The 23,724-nt window shown below is 48.1% G+C and overlaps 1 protein-coding gene across 3 annotated transcripts in view; it reads right to left on the bottom strand.

The window, feature by feature from the left end:
• Positions 1 to 201: 201 nt before the first annotated feature.
• The window catches only part of SCN10A (sodium voltage-gated channel alpha subunit 10), a 94,399-nt gene continuing 70,876 nt past the window's right edge, over positions 202 to 23,724 (bottom strand). For all 3 annotated transcript variants that reach the window (XM_012455649.2, XM_012455650.2, XM_012455651.2), the window contains 10 exons: positions 22,969 to 23,092; positions 21,802 to 21,956; positions 18,264 to 18,437; positions 14,793 to 14,915; positions 12,934 to 13,218; positions 11,655 to 11,708; positions 10,607 to 10,744; positions 8,456 to 8,560; positions 5,220 to 5,490; positions 202 to 1,970 (listed from right to left, as the gene is read on the bottom strand). In XM_012455649.2, the coding sequence (XP_012311072.2) occupies positions 754 to 1,970; positions 5,220 to 5,490; positions 8,456 to 8,560; positions 10,607 to 10,744; positions 11,655 to 11,708; positions 12,934 to 13,218; positions 14,793 to 14,915; positions 18,264 to 18,437; positions 21,802 to 21,956; positions 22,969 to 23,092 (2,646 nt within the window). In that variant the 3' untranslated portion in view covers positions 202 to 753. The remainder of the gene's footprint in view (positions 1,971 to 5,219; positions 5,491 to 8,455; positions 8,561 to 10,606; positions 10,745 to 11,654; positions 11,709 to 12,933; positions 13,219 to 14,792; positions 14,916 to 18,263; positions 18,438 to 21,801; positions 21,957 to 22,968; positions 23,093 to 23,724) is intronic.

Genomic DNA, 23,724 nt, shown 5'->3' with positions numbered 1-23,724 from the left:
AGTGTTAGGATTCCAACTGGCATTTCCAGATACCAGGACAAATCTCTTTCCTGCTCCACCCAGCCTCAATCTCAAACTGAAAAATATCAAAATCCCATAAAGTGAAGGGTAAGCGATTCATGATACACGTCAGTATCATAGAAATAAGAGAAAAATAAAATGATGCTTTAAGGTCTAACATCTGGACATACCTTTAAAAATATTAATTTTAATGGATATCTCAAAGGCTTTTCATGACATAGGCCACAGGTGTGACCCTGGGTCAGAGAAGGTGTCCAACAGCTCTCAACATGCAATCATGCAAAATCTTAAATAACATTGCCAATCTCTATGTGGGGCTTCACAGAGGACTACCTTGGACCTTCAGCAATGTTCTTGTTCTGTATCTTTGGAAGTTCTGGTCCTGAGAAGTTTGTCTCAGTAAAGATGATCTCTGACTACAACCAAAATAAAAGGACCAGGGATATTTTCTAGAGAGTAAGAGAACCCATCATCTGATATTGAAATGCAGAAGGGAAATCACAGTGGAAGTGCTCTTGGCTTCTGACTCCTTTTTGTGTGTCTGACTCCTTTTTGTATACGGGGGCTTTTTCAAAGGTGGCTACCAGCTGCATTCCTTGCCCTGTTTTGACATTGTGACCAGTGGCAGGCATGCATTGGTGAGGCTGTAGCTGGGTGTGATCTGTGGTGGGAAAGAGTTAACACAGAGCAGAAGGACACATCAGAACTGTACATGTCCAGGCTGGAGTGTCCTCACGAGGGCCCAGGGGCAGTCACCTCCTTACTGGTGGCTTTGTCTTCATTTTGCATTGAGCTAGATGTGCTCATGTTGACTCTGTCACTAAGGCCTCTAGTGACACTCTCATAGGATGGTGGGAAAGATGTGGTGGATGCAGTTTCAGATTTGTCTGGGAGGACACAGTTTTCATTTGCCATGAAAGCAACAAAGCTTTCATCTGGGAGTGATGCAGCCTCCTCCTCAGCTCTGGGCATATGTGGGGTGTTGGAGAGTGCCATGGAGCGGTGCAGCACATAGCTCCGGTAGGCCTTTTGAATGACAGTGGCTGAAATGTCTTCTTGCTTCCATCGGAGAGTGGTTGCTATTGGTTCATAGGATGATTTTGAAAGATTAGTTGCCATAAACTTCTCCTCCATATTTGCCTTCAGAGAATCCAGCTCCCCGGATTCTCCTAGGACATTCTTGGTGAAAGCAAAAAGGATATCCAAGCAGTGAATCTTATCTCCAGGGACCAAAGGCAGGTCCATCTGGCTCAGTACGTTTCGATTGGGTTTTGGGATTCTCAGGGGGCCAGAGAGCGTGTCTGCAAAGTCTGAGAGAGCCGAAAAGGTAATAAACTGAGTGGCCTCTGGGTCAAACTTCTCCCAGGTCTCATAGAACATGTCGAAGTCGTCCTCACTCAGGGGCTCGGTGCTCTCCTCCGTGGCCACATTGAAGTTCTCCAGAATCACTGCAATGTACATGTTGACCACAATGAGGGAGGAGATGATGATGTAGGTGGTGAAGAAGAGGATGCCCACGGCTGGGCTCCCGCAGTCCCCCCGAGAGCCATTACTGTTGGGCAGATTGGGGTCGCAGTAGGGGGGCCCCGTGTTGAGGATGGGGCTGAGGAGGCCGTCCCAGCCGGCCGACGTGGTGATCTGGAAGAGGCACAGCATGCTGTTGGCGAAGGTCTGGAAGTTGAACATGTCGTCGATGCCGGCCTCCCACCTCACATGGGGAAAGCTGGACATGCCGAAGATGGAGTAGATGAACATGACGAGGAAGAGCAGCAGCCCGATGTTGAAGAGGGCAGGCAGGGACATCATGAGGGCGAAGAGCAGCGTGCGGATCCCCTTGGCCGCTCGGATCAGTCTGAGGATGCGGCCGATTCGGGCCAGGCGGATGACTCGGAAGAGCGTCGGGGAGAAGTAACTCTGAAGTGACTTAAGAATTGCAGAGAAAACCAGGCCTTTAAAAGAAGGGGGAATGATCTAATTAGCATCTCCAGCTGTGAGTCCTGACAAAGTTGGCCATGATGGCACTCTGCTCGGCTTGGTACGGACTGCCACTTGGGCATCCGTATTGGAGGACTCTGGGCCCTCGGAGCCTGGCATGTCAGGTAGCACAGAGTTGGAGCTCAGTAAATGTCCATTGCATAAATCCTCTCTTCCTCATCAGTCCTACCCTTCGTACCATGCTATCTTTGCCTCCACCCAGAATATCCTCTTGGTTGCCCTCCACAGTCAAAACCTTGTCTTCTGCAGCCAAGTTCAGCTGGAAGTGATTACAGTTTACTCCACAGACCCACAGTCTTTGGCCTGTTTTCACCTACGACACAGACACTGCTCCTAACTGAGATTGCAGCCTTTGGGTCATGCCCTTTCCTGCACCCTGGTCCTGTGCTCTCTGAAGGCCAGGCTCCCCTATGATTGCTCTCCCTACCTCCTACTGTGAAGACTGACTGTTTCTGGCACCCAGTCCTGTGGGTAATTGTACAGAGCCTGGTGTTAATTACAAGAGGGCCTGAGGAGTCGTGCAACTTGATGACAGCCAAAGCAGAATGGCTTTGAATGACCAGCTGTCTGCACAATGGTTTAATTTGTTTCTTTCAGTTCCAGCTGTGTTTGAACTTTATGTTAGGGCCTGGAGATAAGTTTTTTGGGGGGGCTCAGTTTCTGCCCCCAACTCCAACTATGAACAAAGTTGGAAATATAAAGAATGTGTATGTCCCTCTATATGGTATCTAACTTGAAGATTTTTGAAGCTTGGTCTTGGGGACCTCAGGAGTCCTATTTGTACCAAAGGCTTCCACCAAAGATGAGACAAGCCTTTGGGTATGAGATGGTTCGACATCTCGCAGGAAAAATGGCGAGGGATGTAGCAGCAAGCTCTCACTCCCTGCCGGGTTCCCCGGGCCCTCTCCCCCACCTACCCTTTGCCATCGTGCACATAGGTCATAATATTGTGTTGGAAAGAGGAAGAAAGTAGAAGGAGACTTGGGAAATAATTATAATTTTGGATTATAAAATCTTTGTGGAAGACCTTCTGTGAAATTCCAGTTTATCTGGGACATGTTCCCACAGCGTAGGGTACATTATTTGTCTATATACTCTGGTAAAATTTTCTGTCAGACTACTGGTCTACAGTATATTTTAATTTGCTCCAGGATCTTATCTTAAGGGATAGTGAGTCCTCACACTTGTAACAGTTAAATACTCATCACCTCTTGCTGGTGGGAAGGAAGAAAGGGAGGTAAGGAGAGAGGGCAGAAAGATTGATATGTGGGTTTTTCTGCTTATTTTCCAGCTCTGTAAGGGATTCCTGCCCCAGCAGATGGTGCTACCCTGTAAGTTACAGGAACTGGTAGTTAAGGTATCTCCATCAGATAACTAAGCACTTGGCTATGTTTTATTTCTATATAAATGATACATAAGCAAGCTCCCTTCTTTAATATAAAATCAAAATTGGAATCTTGGAATCTTTCACTTTGAAAGACAAAACAAAACAAAAATGAAACCAGCCAACCAACCAAAACTCCTATGGTGCTAAGTGAGATAAGCCAGACACAGAAGGACAAAAGCCACATGATTCCATTTATATAAGGAATCTAAAATAGACTCACGGAAGTAGAGACTAGATGGTGGTTTCCAGGAGCTGGGAGGAGGGGACGTGGTGGAAGTACTTGACAGTGTACAAACTTTCAGGTGTGTGACATGAGTAAATCCTAGAGCTCTACTTATAGCATAGTGCCTATAGTCAGCAATACTGTGTTGTCTACTTAAAAATTTGCTGAAAGAATAAAGCTTAAGTGTTCTTAGCACCCAATAAATAAATAAATAAAAGGACAGGAGGAAATATTTGGAGCTGATGGACATGTTTCTGGCATTGATGGTGGTGATGGTTTCATGGGTGTATACTCATTCTCAAACTCATAAAAAGTTATGTACATTAAACATGCACAGATCTTTACATGTCGATAGTACCTCAATAAAGTGTCAAAAAATAGAGCAGCAATATCAAAACAAAACAAGAACAGAAACAAACTGAAATCTCCAGAAATACATGCAGCGCAAGGCTGTGTTTCAGCACCAAGGTGGAGAGGTTGGTGACATGTTGGCAAGTTGTATTTAGATACCGTCAGCTCTTGATAGTAAATCAGTGGGAAATTAAACCCAGGCTATGCCCTGACATGAAAAGTAAGCAGGTCAGGATATAATCAATCAAGACACATTTATAATTCCAGGTGAAGCTGGTGAGCTGTGATTTGGCCTTTATAGAGTCAAACTTCAGCTAAACCATAAGAAGTCCAGGGTCAGTCTCTTGGCTGCTGGTGACAGGCAGCAAGTTCATTCGAAGAACAGAGCCTGGTCTAAATTCAGCTTCACCCCTTGGAAACTCTGTGACCTTGCATAATATTCTTGATCTCTGAGTCTCAATTTTAAATGTATAAAATGAGGATAATAACACTCGCTTCACAGGGCTGCTGTGAACATTCACGGAGCCCAGCTCAGCGCCCAGAACTTAGTAAGTATTCAATCATGGCAGCTCCATTCCCCTATGTTAGCCTCTAAGTCTAGTAATTCTCTCTGAACACCACTGGGCCCAAAATATTGGATCTGTCATTCAACGGCACCCAGATTGGGCCTTAACAGTATTAATTTCTTGACATTGATATCTTGACTTTTCTTTTACTCTTGCTCCCTAACAGAACAGTTGTGTAGAGATTTAATTCCAGACTCTAGACTTGAGAATCTCCTTTGAACAATCTCCTCCTGGTCTTTCTTCATTTTGATGGCAACCCACCTCCTTCTCCAGAACATATTTTAAGACTCACCTCACATTACACCACACGCCCCCCTGCTTTCAAGACCATAAAAGTAAGGTCTGCTGGAAATTCCATCATCTTACACTCTGAAGTTCTCAGGAGGAGTGATTATTCCCTGTCAACCCCCGAGGTTCTGGCCATGAGCTGCGCACAGTAGGCGCCTGAAAACACTTCATGTGAGCGTGGAGAAGGCCAACAGAACCTCTTCATTTCACTGAGAGAAGCCTAAGGCATTTAAAACCTGCTGCTCTTGGAAAACTGTAAATACAGGGTTCTTCTAACATATAACATGTATTTCCAAAAGTTGGTTGGTTATTTCTTTGGTTGTAAAAGAGTCTCCAAAAGACCCCCAAGCAGAGGTGGGGCTTCCCTACCATGTGGCTGCCCACTTACTCGCAATGGAGAGGATCACGACAATGAAGTCAAAAATGTTCCAGCCGTTGGTGAAGTAGTATTGCCTCAAGGCGAACATCTTGATGACACACTCGCCTGTGAAGACGGCCACAAAGAACTGGTTGATTTTGCCTAGAATTTTTGTCTTTTCTTCACTCTGCTCATCAGTCTCCACCATCATGGTGATCATGTTGAGGCAGATGAGGACCATGATGGTGACGTCAAAAGCTTGTCTGGTCACGATGTCAAAGACAAAACCCTGGAACTTGTTCTGAGAAAACAGGAGAGAGTGGCATCAGGGCCTTCGGGCCAACACAAACCAGGCACCTGTGTTATCCATAGACGAGTTTTGTCTCCATCACACTCCACATCCGAACAGAAGCCAAATACTATCCTTACATCTTCCAAAATTTCACTTTCTGTTGACTCTACCTCACTGGCCCTGTTCAAGTCCTTAATACTTCTCCTGGCCCCTTGATGTCACCAGGCCCTTCCTTTGTCCTGGTCTGTGCCCTTACCTCTATTTGCAATGCCCTCCCAATCCTCTCTCGGCTGTCTAAATTCCCATACTCTTGAGTAATCCACCTCTCTTAAGCCCCACCTACTGCATGGAACTTCCCTTAGTCACGTGACACCACACTTCCCTCTCCCTTCTGGGCTCCCACAGCCTTTTCAGTCAGCCTCGAGTTCTAGCATTTCATGTACGCATTTCTTCTTCTCTACTAGACAATGAGCTCTTTGAGGACAAGGGCTGTACCTTCCTCAACTTTGTTTTCCTGTAGTACCCTGCATATTGCAAGAGTTCAAGAGCTGCTTGAAATATTAATTTGAGCTGCTTTGCTGAGAGTAAAGTCAAGTGCAAAGGGGAAATTTATTCTTGTAAATGTTCTCTCTTTATTTCTGGTGCTGTGCAAATGCCTAAGCAAATGCAGGTATAGGGCGTGGGGTCAGGTCTTGGTTGTTTACATCTTGGAAGGAGGCAGAGTGGTCTGGATAACCAAGAGATCATTTATGTCTGCTTATTTTTATGGTGTCTTAAAAAAGTTCCTAGTGTGATCCTCTATTCTTTCAGTGCTGTGAGCGTCTTACTGCTCTGTGAGTCCTCGATCCCAACCCCATTCCCCACTCTTCCACCTTCTCCAGACCTTCACCTCTATGGAGCTCACCTGCCTTGGTCAGCACCGATCTCCCCCTTTTCAAAGACTGCCATTCTCCTATACCCCATGTACCTCTGGGGTAAGGCCTGGGGTCCTCCTTGTTCACCACTGACCCTTCAGCACCACTGCTCTTCCTGTGTCTTGTAAAACCCCTTCCTGCTTTGAAGCTTTGCTACCTCCTCATTACTGCTGCTTGCCAACACGCTGGTCCCTCTGCCTCATTACCGATGGCTGAGGCTCTTGGCCACATTTGCCCACTCTTGGCTATCATCCTAGGCAACATTAATGTCCATGTGCATTACCCTTAGTCTCTTGGTTTATTGCATAAATCTCTAATGACCTAGGTACTCCTAACTTAAAGCAGAATCTTCCAGAAACTTCCATCTCCCTCCAGCTACCACCTTAGATCTCATCCCACCCTCAAAGCAAAATTTCTTGAAAGAGTTGTGCACAATCACTGTCCCTCATTCACTCCTCAGCCCATGTCAACAGAGCTTTTGCCCCATCCTGACATTGGGATGGTTCTCACCAAGATCATGAATGACTTCCCATAATATTAGATCCAAGGACATTTGTCTGACATTGCCTAGTACCCCCTCCACCTTGAAACGTTTTCCTGGTTTCCACCATGCCTTATGTTTCCACTTCTTTTCTTGCCATTTGTGATGCTGTTTTATATTCAGTCTCCTTTATCCAACTTGTAGACATCAGAGCTCTTCAAGGCTCCGTCTTGATCATCCTTTGCTCTTCACCTCAGTTTTTTGTCCCTTGACAATCTCTGCAGCCAGGAATTACTATACGTGTGTAACTTTTGGCTGTTTGCCTCTGTCACTGGAGTGTAAGCCACGTGGGAGTAGGAACTTTGTCTCTCTTGCTCACTGCTCTAACACTAGCGTCTGCATAGTGCCTGGCTGCAATAGATGCTCTGAAAATTGGTAAATGAATGGAAGACAGAATGGGCAGCTCTGATTTAACCATAGCTCAAATAAAAATTTAAAGTCACCCTACCATATTTGATTAAATTCAATTCTGTACAAACGGTACATACTGAATGTATGAGATGTATAGGGCTCTGCATGAATGGCTATGAGGGAGGAAGAGAGGAACCTGTCAGATCCCTGCCAGGGAGCCCACAGGAGCTGCACAGCAGGCAGAGGGGGAAGTGCTGTGATGAGGTTGATCCCTGCCTTCTGCTTCACTTGTGTGGGGAAGGGCTAACGAAACTGTGCCGTGAGCAATACCTGTGGTTTTCTTCACAAGTGCTGCATCTTAGCCACAAAAAGCTTATGTAAAGGGACACAGTGCCAATTCCATTCACTGGAGTGGATGGCTCAGAAATTCTTTGAAGAAGATCGGCAATAATTTCTGACACATCAACATCTTCACCCCCTAACCTGTTCATTCCCCAAAAAAGCATTATTTTGGGGCCCTCAGAGGCTTGATGTTTTCTATCTTCTGGCAGAGGGCTGAGAACTTAGGTGATATTGTGTGCGGTATGGGTAGTGCGTTTAATGGAGGAACACAAAGCCATGTCTCTGTCTGCTCCTAATTTTTGGCCAATCTTTAAACTCCAGAGTGGGATAACTTTTGGTTCCTATCGGGCCACTCGACTGTGACCATGACTGCGTCTTGGGTTCTGGGTGGGGCTGAGCTGTGGCCATTTTCTCTCTGTACCTGTAGGCATGGGGTAGAATATACTGGAGACCAAAACTGTGACCTAGACCATAATGCATAACCACACAAGTTTCATCTCTGGGCTCTGACCACCCTTACTGTCACTTAGCCTCATCTGCCTCGAATCCTGGGCTTGAACCCTAAAACTACTGGAGAAACTCAGTGCTTCCCCAAACAGATTCATTTCAAACACCTTAGAAGGTGTGTTTACTCCAGAAGACCAGAGTTGTTTCTTTTGAACTTCTCATTCCTTGGGCTTGGGAATCCTCATCACTCTCATCCCAAAGTCAATCCACGTCTTCCCCTCCATGAGCAGCACTCCCTCAAGCCCCTGCCTGGCACAGGCATAGACTGTCATGCTTGATTCACAGACAAGCTGTGCTAGAGGAAAGCTCTAGGGCTCACCAGGGGCCTTGGAATGGGCTTCTGGGGCTTCTTGGAGCCCAGCTTCTTCATGGCATTGTAGTACTTCTTCTGCTCCTCTGTCATGAAGATGTCCTGGCCCCCTAAGTGCAGAGAGGGCCACACTGTTATTAAAGCAAGAGAAACCCCCCAGGGATACCAAAATCAGAACAGGCAGGAGAGAAAGGATCACATCAACCTTCTCCCCTCCTCTGCAGATAGACACACCAAGCCCAGCAACAAGCAGCGTCTTGCCATAACCAGTGTCAGAACAGTGAGACTCAGTTGCATTGCTGACTCCCTGCCTGGGTCCCTAAAGCAAAGCCAGTTTCTGTTCTCCAGGGACACAGAAATGCTGCCTGGATAGAGGGTGGGGAGGGTTGGGAAACTGGACTCAATGAGAAGGTACATGTTGGCTGAAGTCTGAGCCTTGGATCTGGCCTGTTCATTCCAGTGAAATTCTTTGGGCTTCTAGAGTCACAGTCTCTTCCAGGGAGCAAGGGATTTCCTGAGGACCTTGAAGCAAACACTCTAGGACAGAAGTCCTCAAATCCTTTCTGGAGAGGAGGAGCTGAGGACAATTACTGCCTTATCCTTGGGTCGTTGGTCTCAGAGGGACCTTTGGTTCACTTGAGGCCCTGCCAGTCACACTGCCCTCTGCTGTACAGTGCCAGAAACTGCACCACCAAAGATGTCTTCCTCCCTTAGGGTTGGATATGAGTTTTTCTTAAGGGAATCTTTGGTTTTTCTTCATCCAAATTCTCACCTTTAACTTCCTGACACAATTTGAAAGCCACCTGTTTCAACAGCATGCTTATGTAAGTTAGTCCCTGCAAATGCTGGGAAAATGGGCTGAGATCTGTGGAATCTGAGAGGAGATCTGAGAAGATCTGTGGACACAAAGCGCTTCCTGGGAGGACCATCTTTGTGGGACAGAGAAGGAAAGAGCAGGGGCAGGGTGTAGGTGAGCTCCGGGTGAGGTCATGCTGAGAATTCTGACCAAGGATTCATAGATGCAGTTTATCAGCGACCCCAGCCTGGTCTTTGGCTCATCTCCCTCCATGACTAATATCTCCCTCTGTAATCTGTCTCTAGGCCTCAGTTTCCTCATCCTGTAAAATGGGAGAAACAATTGCTTGAATAATCTCAAACTTCCCCAGGGTACTGGTCACACTGATCAGCACTGTCTTGTCGCAGACCTATCCTGCCCTCTTCTTACGCCCAGAACCCTGGGCAAGGATTTCCTGTGAGTGGGATGCCTGCCCCACTAGGTGTATATTTTAAATTGTTAATAGTAACAGCATCTGGTACTTGCTATATGCTCGGTCCTAACCTCAGTGCTCTTTGTTCAGGGTTTTGTTTACCCCTGACCACAATCCAGAGAGTAGGTGTTATTAGCCCCCATTGAATGAATGAGAAAACTGAGACTCAGAGAGGCTTAAAATATTGCCAGCACAAGCCATCCTCAAGTAGTTGAGTCAGAAATGCAAACCCAGGTTTGCATGTGCTCCATGACTTATCCATACAGCTCCTTTTCTCTCTGGATCTCTGTTACACAAATCTAAAACACTGCCTATCTACTTCAGGGGTGTGGAGGGCATTAAACGAAAGGATAATATAAAAGTGCTTTATACCTTTATTACCTTGCTATTTTCTTGTAAACATAAGAGGTTATCTGGAATTTGATTCCTATTCATCAGAGTCGGCACCCTTGGAGCCACAAGCCTTCCTCTCCATCCCAAGGAAGGTTGGGATTTTGCCAGTGCTGGGCCATCACCTTTTGGGAGGTGTCCCGACTCAGTCCTTTGTGGGGATCAGAGCCCCCAGCAGAGAAGCAAGTTCTGGATCCCTTTCTTTCCTTGTTTGTATTCTCCCAGGGCTTACCTGGAACGCATCTAACACACCTGATTCTAGCTGGGAGGACCGAGGTCCCTTTGGGATGGGAACCCTGGGTGAGGATGTTAGGGGGCATTGCTGGCAGAGAGAAATGCAACTCTTCCAGCAGCAGCAATTAGGGAGCAAGCGTTAGCACTGATATTAAAGTGAAGGGCTGTGAGGAGTGTTGGCTTTTGTCGGGAGGCCAGACCTGGCTGAGAACAGGAAATAGATCCTTACCACCACAGCAGAAACCAGAAACCCCTGAGCCCCACTCATCTTTTTTCTCTGTTGATTGAAGTTATCAATTATGACCCCAACAAAGAGATTCAGTGTGAAGAAGCCTCCGAAGATGATGAAGATGACGAAGTACAAATACATGTAGATGTTGTCCTCCCACTTGGGCTGCATGTTGACCTGTGACCAGACAAGGCACAGTGGGAAGGAGGGTGGGGGTCTCAGTTCAGGCGCACTCTCAAAGCCAAGCCTGAGACAGGGACCTGGGTGCAGGTGATTTATTTGGGAGGTGATCCAAGGAAGCAGGAATGAGGAAGTGGGGGAGGAAAAGCGGGGACGGGAGAAGAGCCCGTGAAGAGGCTCTTGGTAAGTAGGACGTCATTGTGGGCAACTGGGGCGCAATCCTGCTGGGTCCTCTGAGTAACTGTGTAGAGCACGTGCAGGGTTGGATCACCAAGGGACAGGGAAGCTGGAGCATTTGTCTACAGACTCCAAAGCTTATTGGTAAGGGTTGCCTCTGGGGACATTACACCCCCATTCCTTGGGGGAGGAGCTGCTGAACATGCTCCTAAGCCCTGAAGTCTTCAAACAGAATCAGAAGTGCAGCCTGCAGGTGAAATCAGACGTGGGCTAAGGGAAGAGGCGGCAGGAAATCGACAGTGCCTGCCACAGGAGGAAGGGGCCATTCCCCAACAGTGTCTCCCCAGCCTGGCTTTTTTGATAGTTCCTGAGATTCTACGTCATTCCTTCCTAAGCCCCCTGATTCCAGCCACTACCCTTGCTGTGCTCCCACCCCTGTCCAGGGAGTGGCTCATGTGAACTGCCTCTTAGAGGTTATCTGATGCTTTCCTCAACGGTGAGCAGAGGAAGGCCTCGAGAAGCCTGGGGAGTGTGCGTGAAAGGGAATAGGCTCAGTGGCTGAAACACCCATGGAGAGCCACCTGACAGTGCTGCAGGCAGGCAGAATGTGAAGCTGCGGGGTGATCGCCTCTCCCAGCACCAGGGTCATCTCCATTTCATTTCAAATGCAGACCGATATGGGTAGGATGCACGGAGGGTTAGGCTACAGGCACAGTGGGCTGAGACTCACCTCCCGGGAATCGACAGCTGCATACATAATGTCCATCCAGCCTTTAAAGGTTGCCTGGAGACAAAGAGCAGAGGCCACTCAGTGTCTGCCCATTCGTCTACACTGGACCCTTCCCAAGCCATGGTGACCAAGTGAGAGAGGGCAGAGTCCTGAGTCGGAAAAGGCTTGGGCAGAAAGAATAAAAGGGAAGGTTCCCTTGGGTTACTTGACTAATCCCATATGATGATCTAAAGTCATTCCAAACATGGTTGTTTAAGAATAGGGTGGCATTAAAGACACAGCCTTCCAGAACGTAGTACGAACTGAGGACTGCGTGTCTGGGTGTCTGGTTCTAGTGCCAACTGCTACCAGGCTGCTCTGTGCACTTGCCTAAGTTTTCCCCTCTCAGGGCTGCCATTTTCTCAGCCACTTTCCCACCTCATGCACATGACGTAAAATGGGACATCTTCCAGATGGAGCAGTTGAGAATAGAAGACCTCCACACTCCTGCCTTCAGCTTTAGCATTATTGAGGTCTGGAACCTGGGTGTGCCTTCCAGCGTGTTCAGAGCATGAAAGACCTCTCAGGTCTTGCACTCCTAGGCCTGTTACAGCACTTGATGAGCTATTTTGATTCACTTATTAGCCTGTTTCTCTCATGCAGCATCAGTGTCCAAGGCCAGTTCTGGGCTGTATCTCCCAGGGCTGAGTTACCATGCCTGGCATACAGAGCCGCTCAGAGATTATTTGTTGAATACATGCAAGAACAATTGGTGGAATGTAGAAACTCAAGAGTAACTGCATGACAAATGTGTGAGTAATTGTACTAACCCTTGAGTGAACAGAGGACTGAAGGAACAGGTGGATGAGGGCAAGGAATAAACGATTGAATGAATGATGAAAGAAAGATGGATGGTGTGAATGTGTTTGACTGTCATTATCACTAACCTATTAAAATAGATCTAATTAGATGTAATTTATTACCATTTAGGAAATGATGTGAAGTTGAAGACTGAACATGCGGGTATGCCTTGTCTATTTTGCACAGGTACTGTGTTTTAAGTCATCACCTGTATACTATTCTATTAGCCCACACTGTGTAATTGCACCACCGTGAGATCATATTGACTAGGAAGGCCCTCTAGCCTCGTGGTGTGGTCTGGAGGAACAGAGAATGACCTTAGTTCACACTGAGTGCTACTCCTTGCAATGTCCCCACGTAGCATCTTCTGGCCACCCAGACTCTCCATCTTATTGAGCAGCCAAAGCAAGAGATACGGACAATGTCATGGTTGACTCACCACCTGCAGAAGTGCAAGGTAACCCATTGCAACATTATCAAAGTTGACTTTCACGTTGACCCAGAAGAAACTGCGGGTGGAGTTTTGAATTTCACACTCAGTCTTGTTATTCACAATTGACAAAGGTACAAGAGAAAACTCTCCATCGGTATAGTTGATGCACCTCCAAAACTTCCCTGCGAAGAGGTTCACACCCATGATGCTGAAGATGAGCCAGAAGATGAGGCAGACGAGGAGGACGTTCATGATGGACGGGATGGCGCCCACCAGGGCATCCACCACCACCTGGTGGGAGATAGAGAAGGATCTGGAACCTCCCAATGCCCCACCCCCTCTGCTGGATTCTAGCTCTTTCTATACTCATTCAGGCTGCTTCATGAGCCAGTGGCCTTTGGAAGCAGCAAGGGAAGTGGGTTAATTAGTGCAGTAATTCAGACTCAGAAGACTGAGAGACACTGCGCAGCATGAGGTGGATTTCGACCTTCTTCCCTAATCCTCATTCAGGGCGGGTTGCAGTGAGGAGATGGATGGGTTTACAAGCATACCCCACTCATTCAGAGGTGTGAGTGTGTGTGTGTTGTACTTGCACATACAGCCTTCTAGAACCTTGACTTGCTCTTCTTAAATACCACACATAAAGCACAAATGCAATTTAAATACAATTTAAAGTATGCATTGGTCAAGAACTAGTGAAAACCCAAATCCATATTCAAAAAATAGCTCATTTGTAAATAAGCAAATGAGAATCTATTAGATACAAAATAAGGTAAATTTCAAACTATTTTAATCTTCAGCTCCTAGTGTTTGTAAAGGCACAAGTTAATTTCAAAAGCCCACTTTCATTTCTGAAGCCATGATGACTGCTTACAGCCAATGGTAGTGGAGCAAAGCAAAATCTTACTTTCTGCTGGGGAGCCTTTTGTACTTATGAAGAAGAGGTGGGTGTCAATCAGCAGTCCCTAAGACAAAGCTCAGGCTGTGAGCATTCTGTCCTGATGGAGGCAGTGAGGGCAAGGTGGAGGCTGACGGTGGTGGATAAGGTGGACGGAAGGGAAAAATCCAAACGCTCTTGATTGCATTAGGTTGGAGAGGAGAGGCATTCCAGTGGGTGGCAGCTGAGGCACTGAGCTGATGATGTCACTACTTTTAAATGAAGTATTAGATGAAAGACTCATTTGTCATGGAAAGATGGAGAACTTGAGATGTTCTGGAGATGCTGGCAGTAAGAGACAGAGTTGGGGGATTGAGATAATAGAAGCTTGTGGAGCCGTGATTCAGGATCATTCACTAAGAGCAAAGGGAGTGACGTCTGAGTCCTGGTGGCTGTGAAGTTTATGCGTGACAAGGGAAAAGGGGGCCACAAAAGGACTTGAAAAAGAATTAAGAGAGTTAGGACTTGCAGCACCATCAAAGTCAGAGCAAGAAGTAAAGACTCAGAACCTACCTTTGGAGGTGGGGCCTGGAGCTCAGGGTTGGTGAGTTGGAGGGCAAAAACGGGGAAGGATTATCAAAAACTGCAGGTCACATAAGGTTTTTGTTTGTTTTTTGAGACAGAGTCTTGTTCTGTCACCCAGGCTGGAATTCAATGGCATAATCTCAGCTCACTGCCACCTCCACCTCCCGGGTTCATGCGATTCTCCTGCCTCAGCCTCTCGAGTAGCTGGGATTACAGGTGCACGCCACCACGGCTGGCTAATTTTTGTACTTTTAGTAGAGACGGGGCTTCGCCATGTTGGCCAGGCTGGTTTTGAACTCCTAACCTCAGGTGATCTGCCGGACTCAGCCTCCCAAAATGCCAGGATTACAGGCATGAGCCGTGGCGCCTGGCCAGATGAGAGAAGTTTTAAGATCAGACTTACCCGCATGCCTTCAAACCGAGACAGAGCCCGCAGTGGCCGCAGAGCGCGAAGGGTTCGAAGGGCTTTGATGGGAGCCACTTCAGAATATTTCAGGATCGTCGCTGTGAGACTTGTCAGTGAGATCTGAGTGCAGGATAGAGCAGACACACCATTCTAGGTTCCAGAAGGGCAGTTCTGGTGGAAGGAGACGGGAAGTCCCTGCCGGCCTCCCATCCCTACACGGCTAAGCCGTTATCCTAGCTCCCACCTTATTCTGAACTCCAATGATAGGTCTAGAAAGAGTTCAGTCTTTTCCATTCTATTAAAAATTTTATTAATCACTCTCTTAACAATCTGAGCAAGAAAAACTCAGTCTCAAACATCATCAACCCCTAGTATGTAGATGGCCATGCTCCCAGTGTATTAAATCAACTCATCATTTCCTCTCTAGGGGCAGCAGTCAGGCCTCAACAACCTTGAAACTGACTATTAGAGGCTTGGAGACATGATGTTCCCTCATAGGGGCTGTGCTGACGGTCTGTTTTGAGGAATATAGTAGTCTCAATTATATTTGCTCGGAGAAGTGGGGTGGAAAGAATAGTGGTTTGTGTGGGGTCTAATTCCCTCTTGAGCCGTGATATTTTTGTGACCTTGGGTTAATGCCCTCCTAGTCCAGGGTAGTCCTTTGTAAAATGAAAAAATCAGACTAAGAGAATTCCAAAGTTCTGATAGCTCTGTAGTTCTTCAAACATTTCTGGTATGGGTCCATGAGATTTTATCTAGCTTCAGTAGATATCTGAGACACGTTGATTGGCTTGTGAGCCCCTGTTGGTCTGTCAGCTAAGTGGTGGTCCAAAGATGGCAAAGGACAAAAACTGATATGCAAAAAAAAGGTCATCCTTGCTAGGAACTAGGAAGCTGCCAGGGAGATGTCATGTACATGGGCTTGAGCCTGATGGAGGCTATGACCCCATCCTGTGAGATCTTAGCCACGCTGTGGATGGTGGGCTGAATTCAGGCTCAGTTTATCCTGGCAGCTAGGTGGGATGTACACAGGAGCTTTTGAAAAGAAGGGCTTTATACTTGACTGCCAGAGCCCCAAGCAATGCCTGTTCTTTGGATGAGTGTCTTATTCTACCAGGACAAAGAACTGGAATAGAAAGAACCCCCTTATTTCATTCATGCAAGGCTCCAGACACCAGCAGGTGAAACCCAGCTGCCTTGCTGCCTGAGGGCAAGGTTTGGGGTCAGTGCCACACTGAATCCTATTCAGTCTTGTGCTCAGCCCCCGGGAAGTCTGCCTCACATGGATAATCTGCTGCTGCAGCAGACAGGTGCTGGTGCCTCTCCAGCAAAGTCCATCCACCCAAGCCCACTTCCATTCCTGCTGCTCAGCCCAACAGCCTCCCAAGTGATCTTCAGGCCGCAGTACTGCATCCAGGCATGTATTCTCCACTGAAAATCTGATTATGATCATGTCTTTCTCTTACTCCCAAACTTCACTGGTACCTTATCACCCTTAGGATAGATAGTTGAATAGAAGGATGGAAGAAACGAAGAAAGAAAAAAGTATGAAAGCAGGGAATAGTGGATGGGTAGATGAGATAGGGGAACAGGAAAAGGATGGATGTCTGGGTAAAATGGCTGATGCATGAATGGAAAGATGGGGAGTTGGATAGAACAGATGAATGGAAGAAATTAGTGATGACTGGAAGGTTGATAGGCTGGATGAATGGATGATGAATGAAAGTGAAAGGGATGATGAACAGATAAGTGGAAGAAAAGAAGAACAGACAGATGGTTGAAGCAAAATAGAAAGATGGAAGCATGAGTGGAAGAAGGATGAGTGAGCAGAAGGATGCTTGGATGGAAGATGCACGAATGGGTGAACAGAACATTAGATGACTGGACAGTTGGCTAGAAGAATGAATCAAAAGATAGAAAGATATAAGGGTTAAGGATGATGAATAGATGGCAGGAAGTTTAGGATAAATGACTGCGCAGAAGAGAAGAGGGAAAGAAGAATGGGAATGGACGGGTGGATGGAAAGAGAGGACTGACGGAGATGTACAGCTGGAAGAAATAAAGATGGATGGATGTTCGGCAGGAAGGAAAAAGGAAGACTGAATGGTTGGGTAGACAAAAGGAGAAATGTATGGGAGGAAGGATGGATGGTTGGAAGGAAGAATCAGTAGGAGGATGGATGGAATGAGGGTGTGACTGTTTAAGGTGATTAGGACTGAGACTGGTGAGACTGACATAGGCAGGAGTGACTGTTCCCCTAACAGGGGTGGGGCACCAGAATAAATAATTTTCCTTTCATTTATGGATAATTATTTTATATGCACAGAATTATCACTCGTGACTCGGGTTTCAGGCCTCACAGCTAATCCCTGTGGTACCGTGGCCTAAAGCTGCTAGAGCATTGGCATCAGGGAAGAAGAGACTTGAATGCACAGGCCTGCTGTGGAGGACCTGCCAGCACAGGAGGCTGGACAGGATGTGTGCTGGACCTCGTCCAGCTTCAGGAGGCAAGCACCACATAGGGACACATTTCCTCACACCTCTGCTGTGCAGACCTTGCTGCTGGCAGCTGCTGGAGTAGAGCAGGCAGAGTCAAACACAGCACATGCCTCACCCTGCTTGCAGGAACCCTCAGCTACGCGGCAGTGAACAAATAACTCAGGTAACCATGTTGCAAAGTGAAGAAGGTAGGGCCTAGACAGTGACTGAGCAATGTAGTAGTTAAGATGAGGACGAGATGACGCAGAGGAATCACATGTCTGATGTGAGAAGCACACAGTACATTCCTTCCTGCAGGGGTTGCTGGTCGCCGCTGAACACACGAACTCCAGCTCATGACCTCTCCAAATGGGCCCTCTGTTCCTTTCAGTGCCACTAGGGAGGAGGCAGCAGTATAAGCCCAGTGGTTCTCACCATGGCTGCACTTTGGAAATGCTTGGAGCGTTTATAAAATACAGATGCCTGGGCCCCACCCAAGACCAATAAGATCAGAATCTCTAGGGTAGTGGTGTTCGTTCACTGCATATTTCAGAGCTCCCCAGGCGATTCTAAAGTGCAGCCAGATGTGAGGACCACAGGCAGCAGGTGGGAAGATTCTCTGCGCTCACAGTTCACGGCTCCCCGAGGTCCGAAAGCCCCATCTGTGGATGCAGGACCAGAAGACTTCTGAGAGCGGCATGCGTCATCTCGCTGCTCCATCATGTAAAATGCAGAGGATTGCAGTGGTCTTTCTGAATAGAGACCTAACAACTCACCTAATGGTCACTATTGTGTCACAATCATGTGCTGCCTGGACTTTACCACTCATGGGTGTGCAGGGCTATTCTCAGACTCTCGCTAAACGCTCAAAGCTTTTCTTTGAAGTAGCCCATGAGGGCGGCCAGGTCTCTGAGCTTCTTTTGCACTAGCTGTAGCCAGGAATCAGAGGGGAGGACCCCAAACCCCACGTGTTCCCACTGAGCCACTCACATTCACAATGAGGAAGTCCAGCCAGCACCAGGCATTGGTGAAGTACTTTTTGAAGCCATAGGCCACCCACTTAAGCAGCATCTCGAACACAAAGATAAAGGTGAAGACCCTGTCCGTGTACTCCAGCAAAGCTTTCACCGTGGGCTTCTGGTCCAGGTAATAGTCTTCAAAGGCCTGGAAGGAAGCAAGGATGCAGAATGGCAAGGTGCCTGGACCCGCAGCACTGGGGCTCAGACCTAGAAGGACCCCGCAAGCCCTGTCCACAGTCCCTGGAAGGGGAGTTGGTAGCCAGCTTGCCGGTAGCATTTTGTTTGCTGTGGGGAGGATAGTGGGGCACTGTGAGCTACGAAGCATGGCTTCTTCAGGGCCAACAGGGACACGCAGCCCTGCTGATACTTGCAGGGATGCTGAATGCAAGGGAGAAAGAAAACCTTCTCAAATTGGATTTTGGAAGTGAACCAAAGGGATGCTAACAGTGACTTTGTTTAAAAATAAAAGCATCAACGGATGTTCACAGGCAGTTTACAAAAATGAAAGTAAGAATCGCCAACACACCTCTGAAAAAGAATGTTCTATCTCAGTGGTAATCAAGGAAATTCAAATGAAAAGAAGACGCCATTTTTGTTTTATCAGACTGGTGGAGATGGAAAAGAATGGGGGAAAGCCTAGGACGCTGTGGCTGTGGGGAGCTGCCACTCTTTACACGGGCCGGTCCTTGTGTGAAGCCAAATTGGCAGTGTGACTCAAGGGTTTTGGGAACCCAGCAAGTCCCCCTTCAAGCACCTATCCTAAAGACACTGGAGGCCACTGGTGCCCACTCAGGTCCTCTCTAAGTGGCTGGTGCCCCTATCCTTCATCTGCTGGGAGTGTCGGCTGCTAAGAGTTCATCGATGCAGACACCCCCTTTACGTAATGGCTTTGCAGGGCTGGAGGGAACTGTGTCCACCTTGGGAAATACTTATCCTCCCCCCCGGGGCCGCCCTCAGCCAGGGACACTGGCAGCGGGGTGTACAAGGCTGCCTCCTTTCCCTCAAGGTGGGACAGCTCTGTGGTGCCCTCTCTGCTTCAGGGCTTTCCATGGGATCAGCCAAAGCCAGATTTCAACTGAACCCACATCTTTTCTTAGCTTCCAGTTATGTGTCTGGGTTCAGGACTAAGACAGGAGGTTATCTGGCGTCTCTGGGGGAGCACACATAGGGAATATTCCACGTGTATTAGAAGTAAACATAGCAATTGGTTGAATAAATTATAAAGGAATATGTTATAGCCATTAATGACATAATATGAGAAAATTTACTGAGGCTCTAGAATGCATGAATGTGGTTTTATTTTTATAATATGTGTATATTTTATGCATAAGAAAGATGAGAGGGAGGTATACCAGAATGCTTTCAAAGTGAGCTTCTCTCTGAGTGATAGGGAAATGGATGACTTTTTTTTTCTTTACCTTTTTCTATAATTTCCAAGTATTTTTTTGGTACTTTACTTTGTCAGATGAAAATGCATGTTATTTTTAAAAGGTACTCAAAGTGAAAGCCTAAAGAAGACTAAATTTGGTGCCAGCCTGTTCAGTCCCATGGGGAAGGAGATGGGAGGGATGGGAGGGCTGCAGGGGGCGGGCTGGGCTGGAACAGGGCTGCTGGTCTGAGCTTCCTCCTGGGAATGTGGGGGGTGGGCCGAGGTGTGAGGAGAAGGGGGTTAGAGAGAGAAGAGAGGGAGCAAGGGAGAGCGGAGAAGAGAAGTGCGGAGAGAAAGCCCACAAGCCAGTGAGGCAGTGAGGACGGCATCTGGCCCACAGCACATGTGGTTATCATTTTAATCCAGGAGGACTAGAAGGAGAGGAGCGTAGGTGTGGAGAAAGCACTGCCCAGCCCCCTCTTGCCCTGCAACTTGGCCTCTGCACTGTGCTGAGGTCTGTGAGGACAATGACCGCCCTGTGCCAGGTCACTGGGCACCTGCAGCTGCTGCCTCACCTTCCCCATTGAACCCAAGACGGCAGACCAGTCCCTGCCCTGAAACTCTCTTCTCCACTGGCTTTGCACCATGGCCGCCCTGGTTTCCCTCCCACCTCTCAGATCCTGCCTTCTCCTCCACCTGTGCTCCTCCCTAAGGCTGAGGCCACACACCAAGCAGTTTTGTCACCCTTCCTGGCAATCTGGCATTTAGGTGGAGGCCCAGATATTTAGTAGGTGTTTTTTTATTTTTTGTTGTTGTTTTTTGAGATGGAGTCTTGCTCTGTCACCAGGCAGGAGTGCAGTGGCATGATCTCAACTCACTGCAACCTCCTGGATTCAAGCGATTCTCCTGCCTCAGCCACCTGAGTAGCTGGGACTACAGGGGCACGCCACCACGCCCAGCTAATTTTTGTATTTTTAGTAGAGATGAAGTTTCACCATGCTGACGAGGATGGCCTCGATCTCCTGATCTCGTGATCCGCTTTCCTCGGCTTCCCAGACTGCTGGGATTACAGGCATGGGCCAGCGCACCCAGCCTAGTAGGTGGTTTTTAGAGAGTAAATGACATAGGAGGCATAAGATGAGTGAAATCACTGGGAGCCATGAATCAGAAGAGTGGGGCCGTAGTTCTAGCCCTTCTACTAATTACCTGTGACCCTGGACTGTAGTCCTAGTCCTTCCACTAATTAGCTGAAGCCCCTCATGTCTTTGGGCTTCGACTTCCTCATCTAGAAAATGCAGACAACTGGGGATGGTAAGTCTCTGCCTGTGTCTATGTCTACCTTGGTCTACTGGGGGAGTAGTTGAGATTGTATAGGAAGCCTAAGCCACAGAACAGAGAAGAACCTTCCTTCTTTGTTGTACAAAGCCCAGTATTCAGCCAGGGCCTTAGAGATGCCTCCTAACTCGGAATCTCTACTCCCATAAGGCCTTGTAATTCGAAGTGTGGGTCACTGAGGGCAGCAGCGCCAGCATCACCTGGGAGCTTGTTGGAAATGCAAATTCTCAGGCTCTGCCACAGATCTATGGAATGAGAATCTGCATTTGAACAAGCTCCTAGGGATTAAATGTTGAGAAGTGCTATTGTAATGATTTTCTGTGAGCTTTAAAAGAGTAATTAGTAGCATTTGGAAGTGGTTTGATAAGGAAAGACAGTCCTCTTTGTACTATAGGCCTTCAGAGAAGGCCATGTATTGTGTTTCTGGGAGTCAGAGGGTGGGAAGCCAAGGGCTTTGGGATTAAATAAAGGCAAAGCTGGGTTTTGCTACTGACAAGTTGGGTGACCTTGGACAAGTCTTTTAAACATTTTGCGTATCAGTTTCCCTATCTATATGGGGGGATGCATACACTCCCTCACTCAAAGGCTTGCAGTCAGGTTTGGCAGGCCATGGCACGGGCACCTTGAACACCCCCTGTGCCCTGCTGCTAAGAGGGCCCTACCCTGGGCTGCAGCTCTTCTAGTGACAGGTAGGGGACTTTCTGCTCAGGAGTCAGGAGAACCCACCAATGCAGCTCCAGGGCCTTTGGATTGCATGAGATTCCTATCTGGAGGATTTGCCGTCAAGGACTGTGCCTCCCCTTACCAGAGATCCACTGCTGAGCAGGATCATGAAGATGATGAAGCTCTCGAACCAGCTGTGCTCCACGATACGGTAGCAAGTCTTGCGCACCTGCCAGCCCAAGTCCCACGGACTCTTGGTGGTATCCACTTTGCAGCAGGGACAGCGGCGAATGCATCCTGTGGGGAGAGGTGGCTGATGGTGGGTGACGCCCACTGGGGAGAGGGGATAATTTCTGCTTCTGCTGCAGGGAAACCACTCTGCTAGGAAACCCACTCATCGTCCCCTTGGAAAAGAATTCTTTCCTGGAATATTGGAGAAGAGGGGTCCCTTCCAGGCAGTCCCTCCATCCAGACCTGCAGGTGTTCCTCTCCATCATCAGTCTTGCCCACTCTGATATATTCTCCTAGCCATGTCCTTCTTACAGATGGTACCAGCAGTCTCTGTCCTGCCTACCTTTACCTGGAAAACAGACAAGCTATGGGGTATGAGCCTGGGGGTGTCTGAGGGGGGCTCCGAGCCCAAGCTGAACTGAGGGGCCATGACATGGCTGGGATGGGGATTGGGTCCAGCCCATCCCAGGATCAAATACAACTATTAATAGAAACTCAAGTGTTTAAAATATTTTGTCTATGTGTTTTTAGAAACCATCGAGGCCACAATTCCCTTCATAGAATGGACTCTTGATTCATTAATTGCACAAGTATTTACTGAGAATATAATGTCCCTCACTGCTCTAAACACTGAGAAGAAAGATGACTAAGACAGAGGTTCTGCTTTTAAGAGCTAAACAAAAGACTGAGGGAAGCAGGTACATCACGGCCCTCCTCTGGGTCCTTTATGGTCCAAATCAAGAGTTTTCGGTGGTGTTTATGGTGGTGACCAAGCGGTCTGGTTTAGAACTCAGAGAGGGGTTTTTGAGGGTAACAAGGAAGGCACACGTCTCTCTGTGGTGTCTGACAGAGCATGGGATGCAGATACCATGGCCAGGCTGCTGCCAGCTGGGGCATGTGTGTCTGATGCTGGCGCCCTGAAGCCTGGCAGTGAGGCAGCAAGTAGGCATGGCTTGTTTGTCTCCTGTGGATGCCAGGCCAGCGCCCTGGACCCAGAAGTGCCCAGGTGAGTGTTTGCTCGACTGGATTCTGGCCCTAATTAACATCAGTGTGAGGGGGCCTGTGGCTGTCCCTTTACCTTCTGTGAAGCAGTCCTCTGGTTCTTCTCGGTCATCTGCCAGCTCAGGGATCTTCCTCAGGATCTCCTCAGGATCTGGGCAGTCCACCGTGCTGCCCTCAGAGGAGCTTGTGTCGTCCACTCCCTGCAGGGGAGAAGCCCAGGGCGGTGAACTCGTCTCTCCGCCGGGCCTGGGGAATCTCATGCGGTCACGGCAGGTCCAACTGCACCCGTGTTTGGTGCCTCGCCAGCTGAGGCCTGGAACACTGCTGTTCTCCCTGGAGCCCCAGAGGCTTAGCTGTGTGAGGCTGTAAACCTTTGGGCCCCTGATGGAGTGCTGGCAATGGCCCGAGACACCGTAATTACACCCATAACGACTCTCAGCATTCACTGGGCTTGAATATTTAATCACGGAGTGCTGCTGCAGGGGCCTGCTGCCCTCCTGGCAGCTCCAGCCCTATAATGTCTCCAGATGAATTCAATTAGGAGTCGAAGCTGCTCTCATATTACTAAACCTGATAACTTGGCTAATGGACCCAAATGGTGGGGCGGGTCCCCGTCTGTCGCTGTCAGGCCCCTCCTGCCTAGCCAGGGTCATGGCAAGAAAACACCACCAACCCCAAAAGCTGTGAACTGAAAACGTCGAGTAGGGACAACTAGCCGGGGGAGTCCCTGGAGCACTTAGGAAGAAGCACGACATCCGCAGGCAGAATGTGGCAGCCTTCACCCAGTGGGAACCAAGCGGCTTACGCTCACCCACAGCCCCCAGAGCCCGTC

This window comes from Aotus nancymaae, unplaced genomic scaffold (genome assembly GCF_030222135.1).
Source record: "Aotus nancymaae isolate 86718 unplaced genomic scaffold, 86718_ANA_hifiasm-v0.15.2.pri h1tg000038l, whole genome shotgun sequence".
Classification (NCBI taxonomy): Eukaryota; Metazoa; Chordata; class Mammalia; order Primates; family Aotidae; genus Aotus; species Aotus nancymaae.
This window is presented reverse-complemented; position numbering and strand designations above follow the sequence as displayed.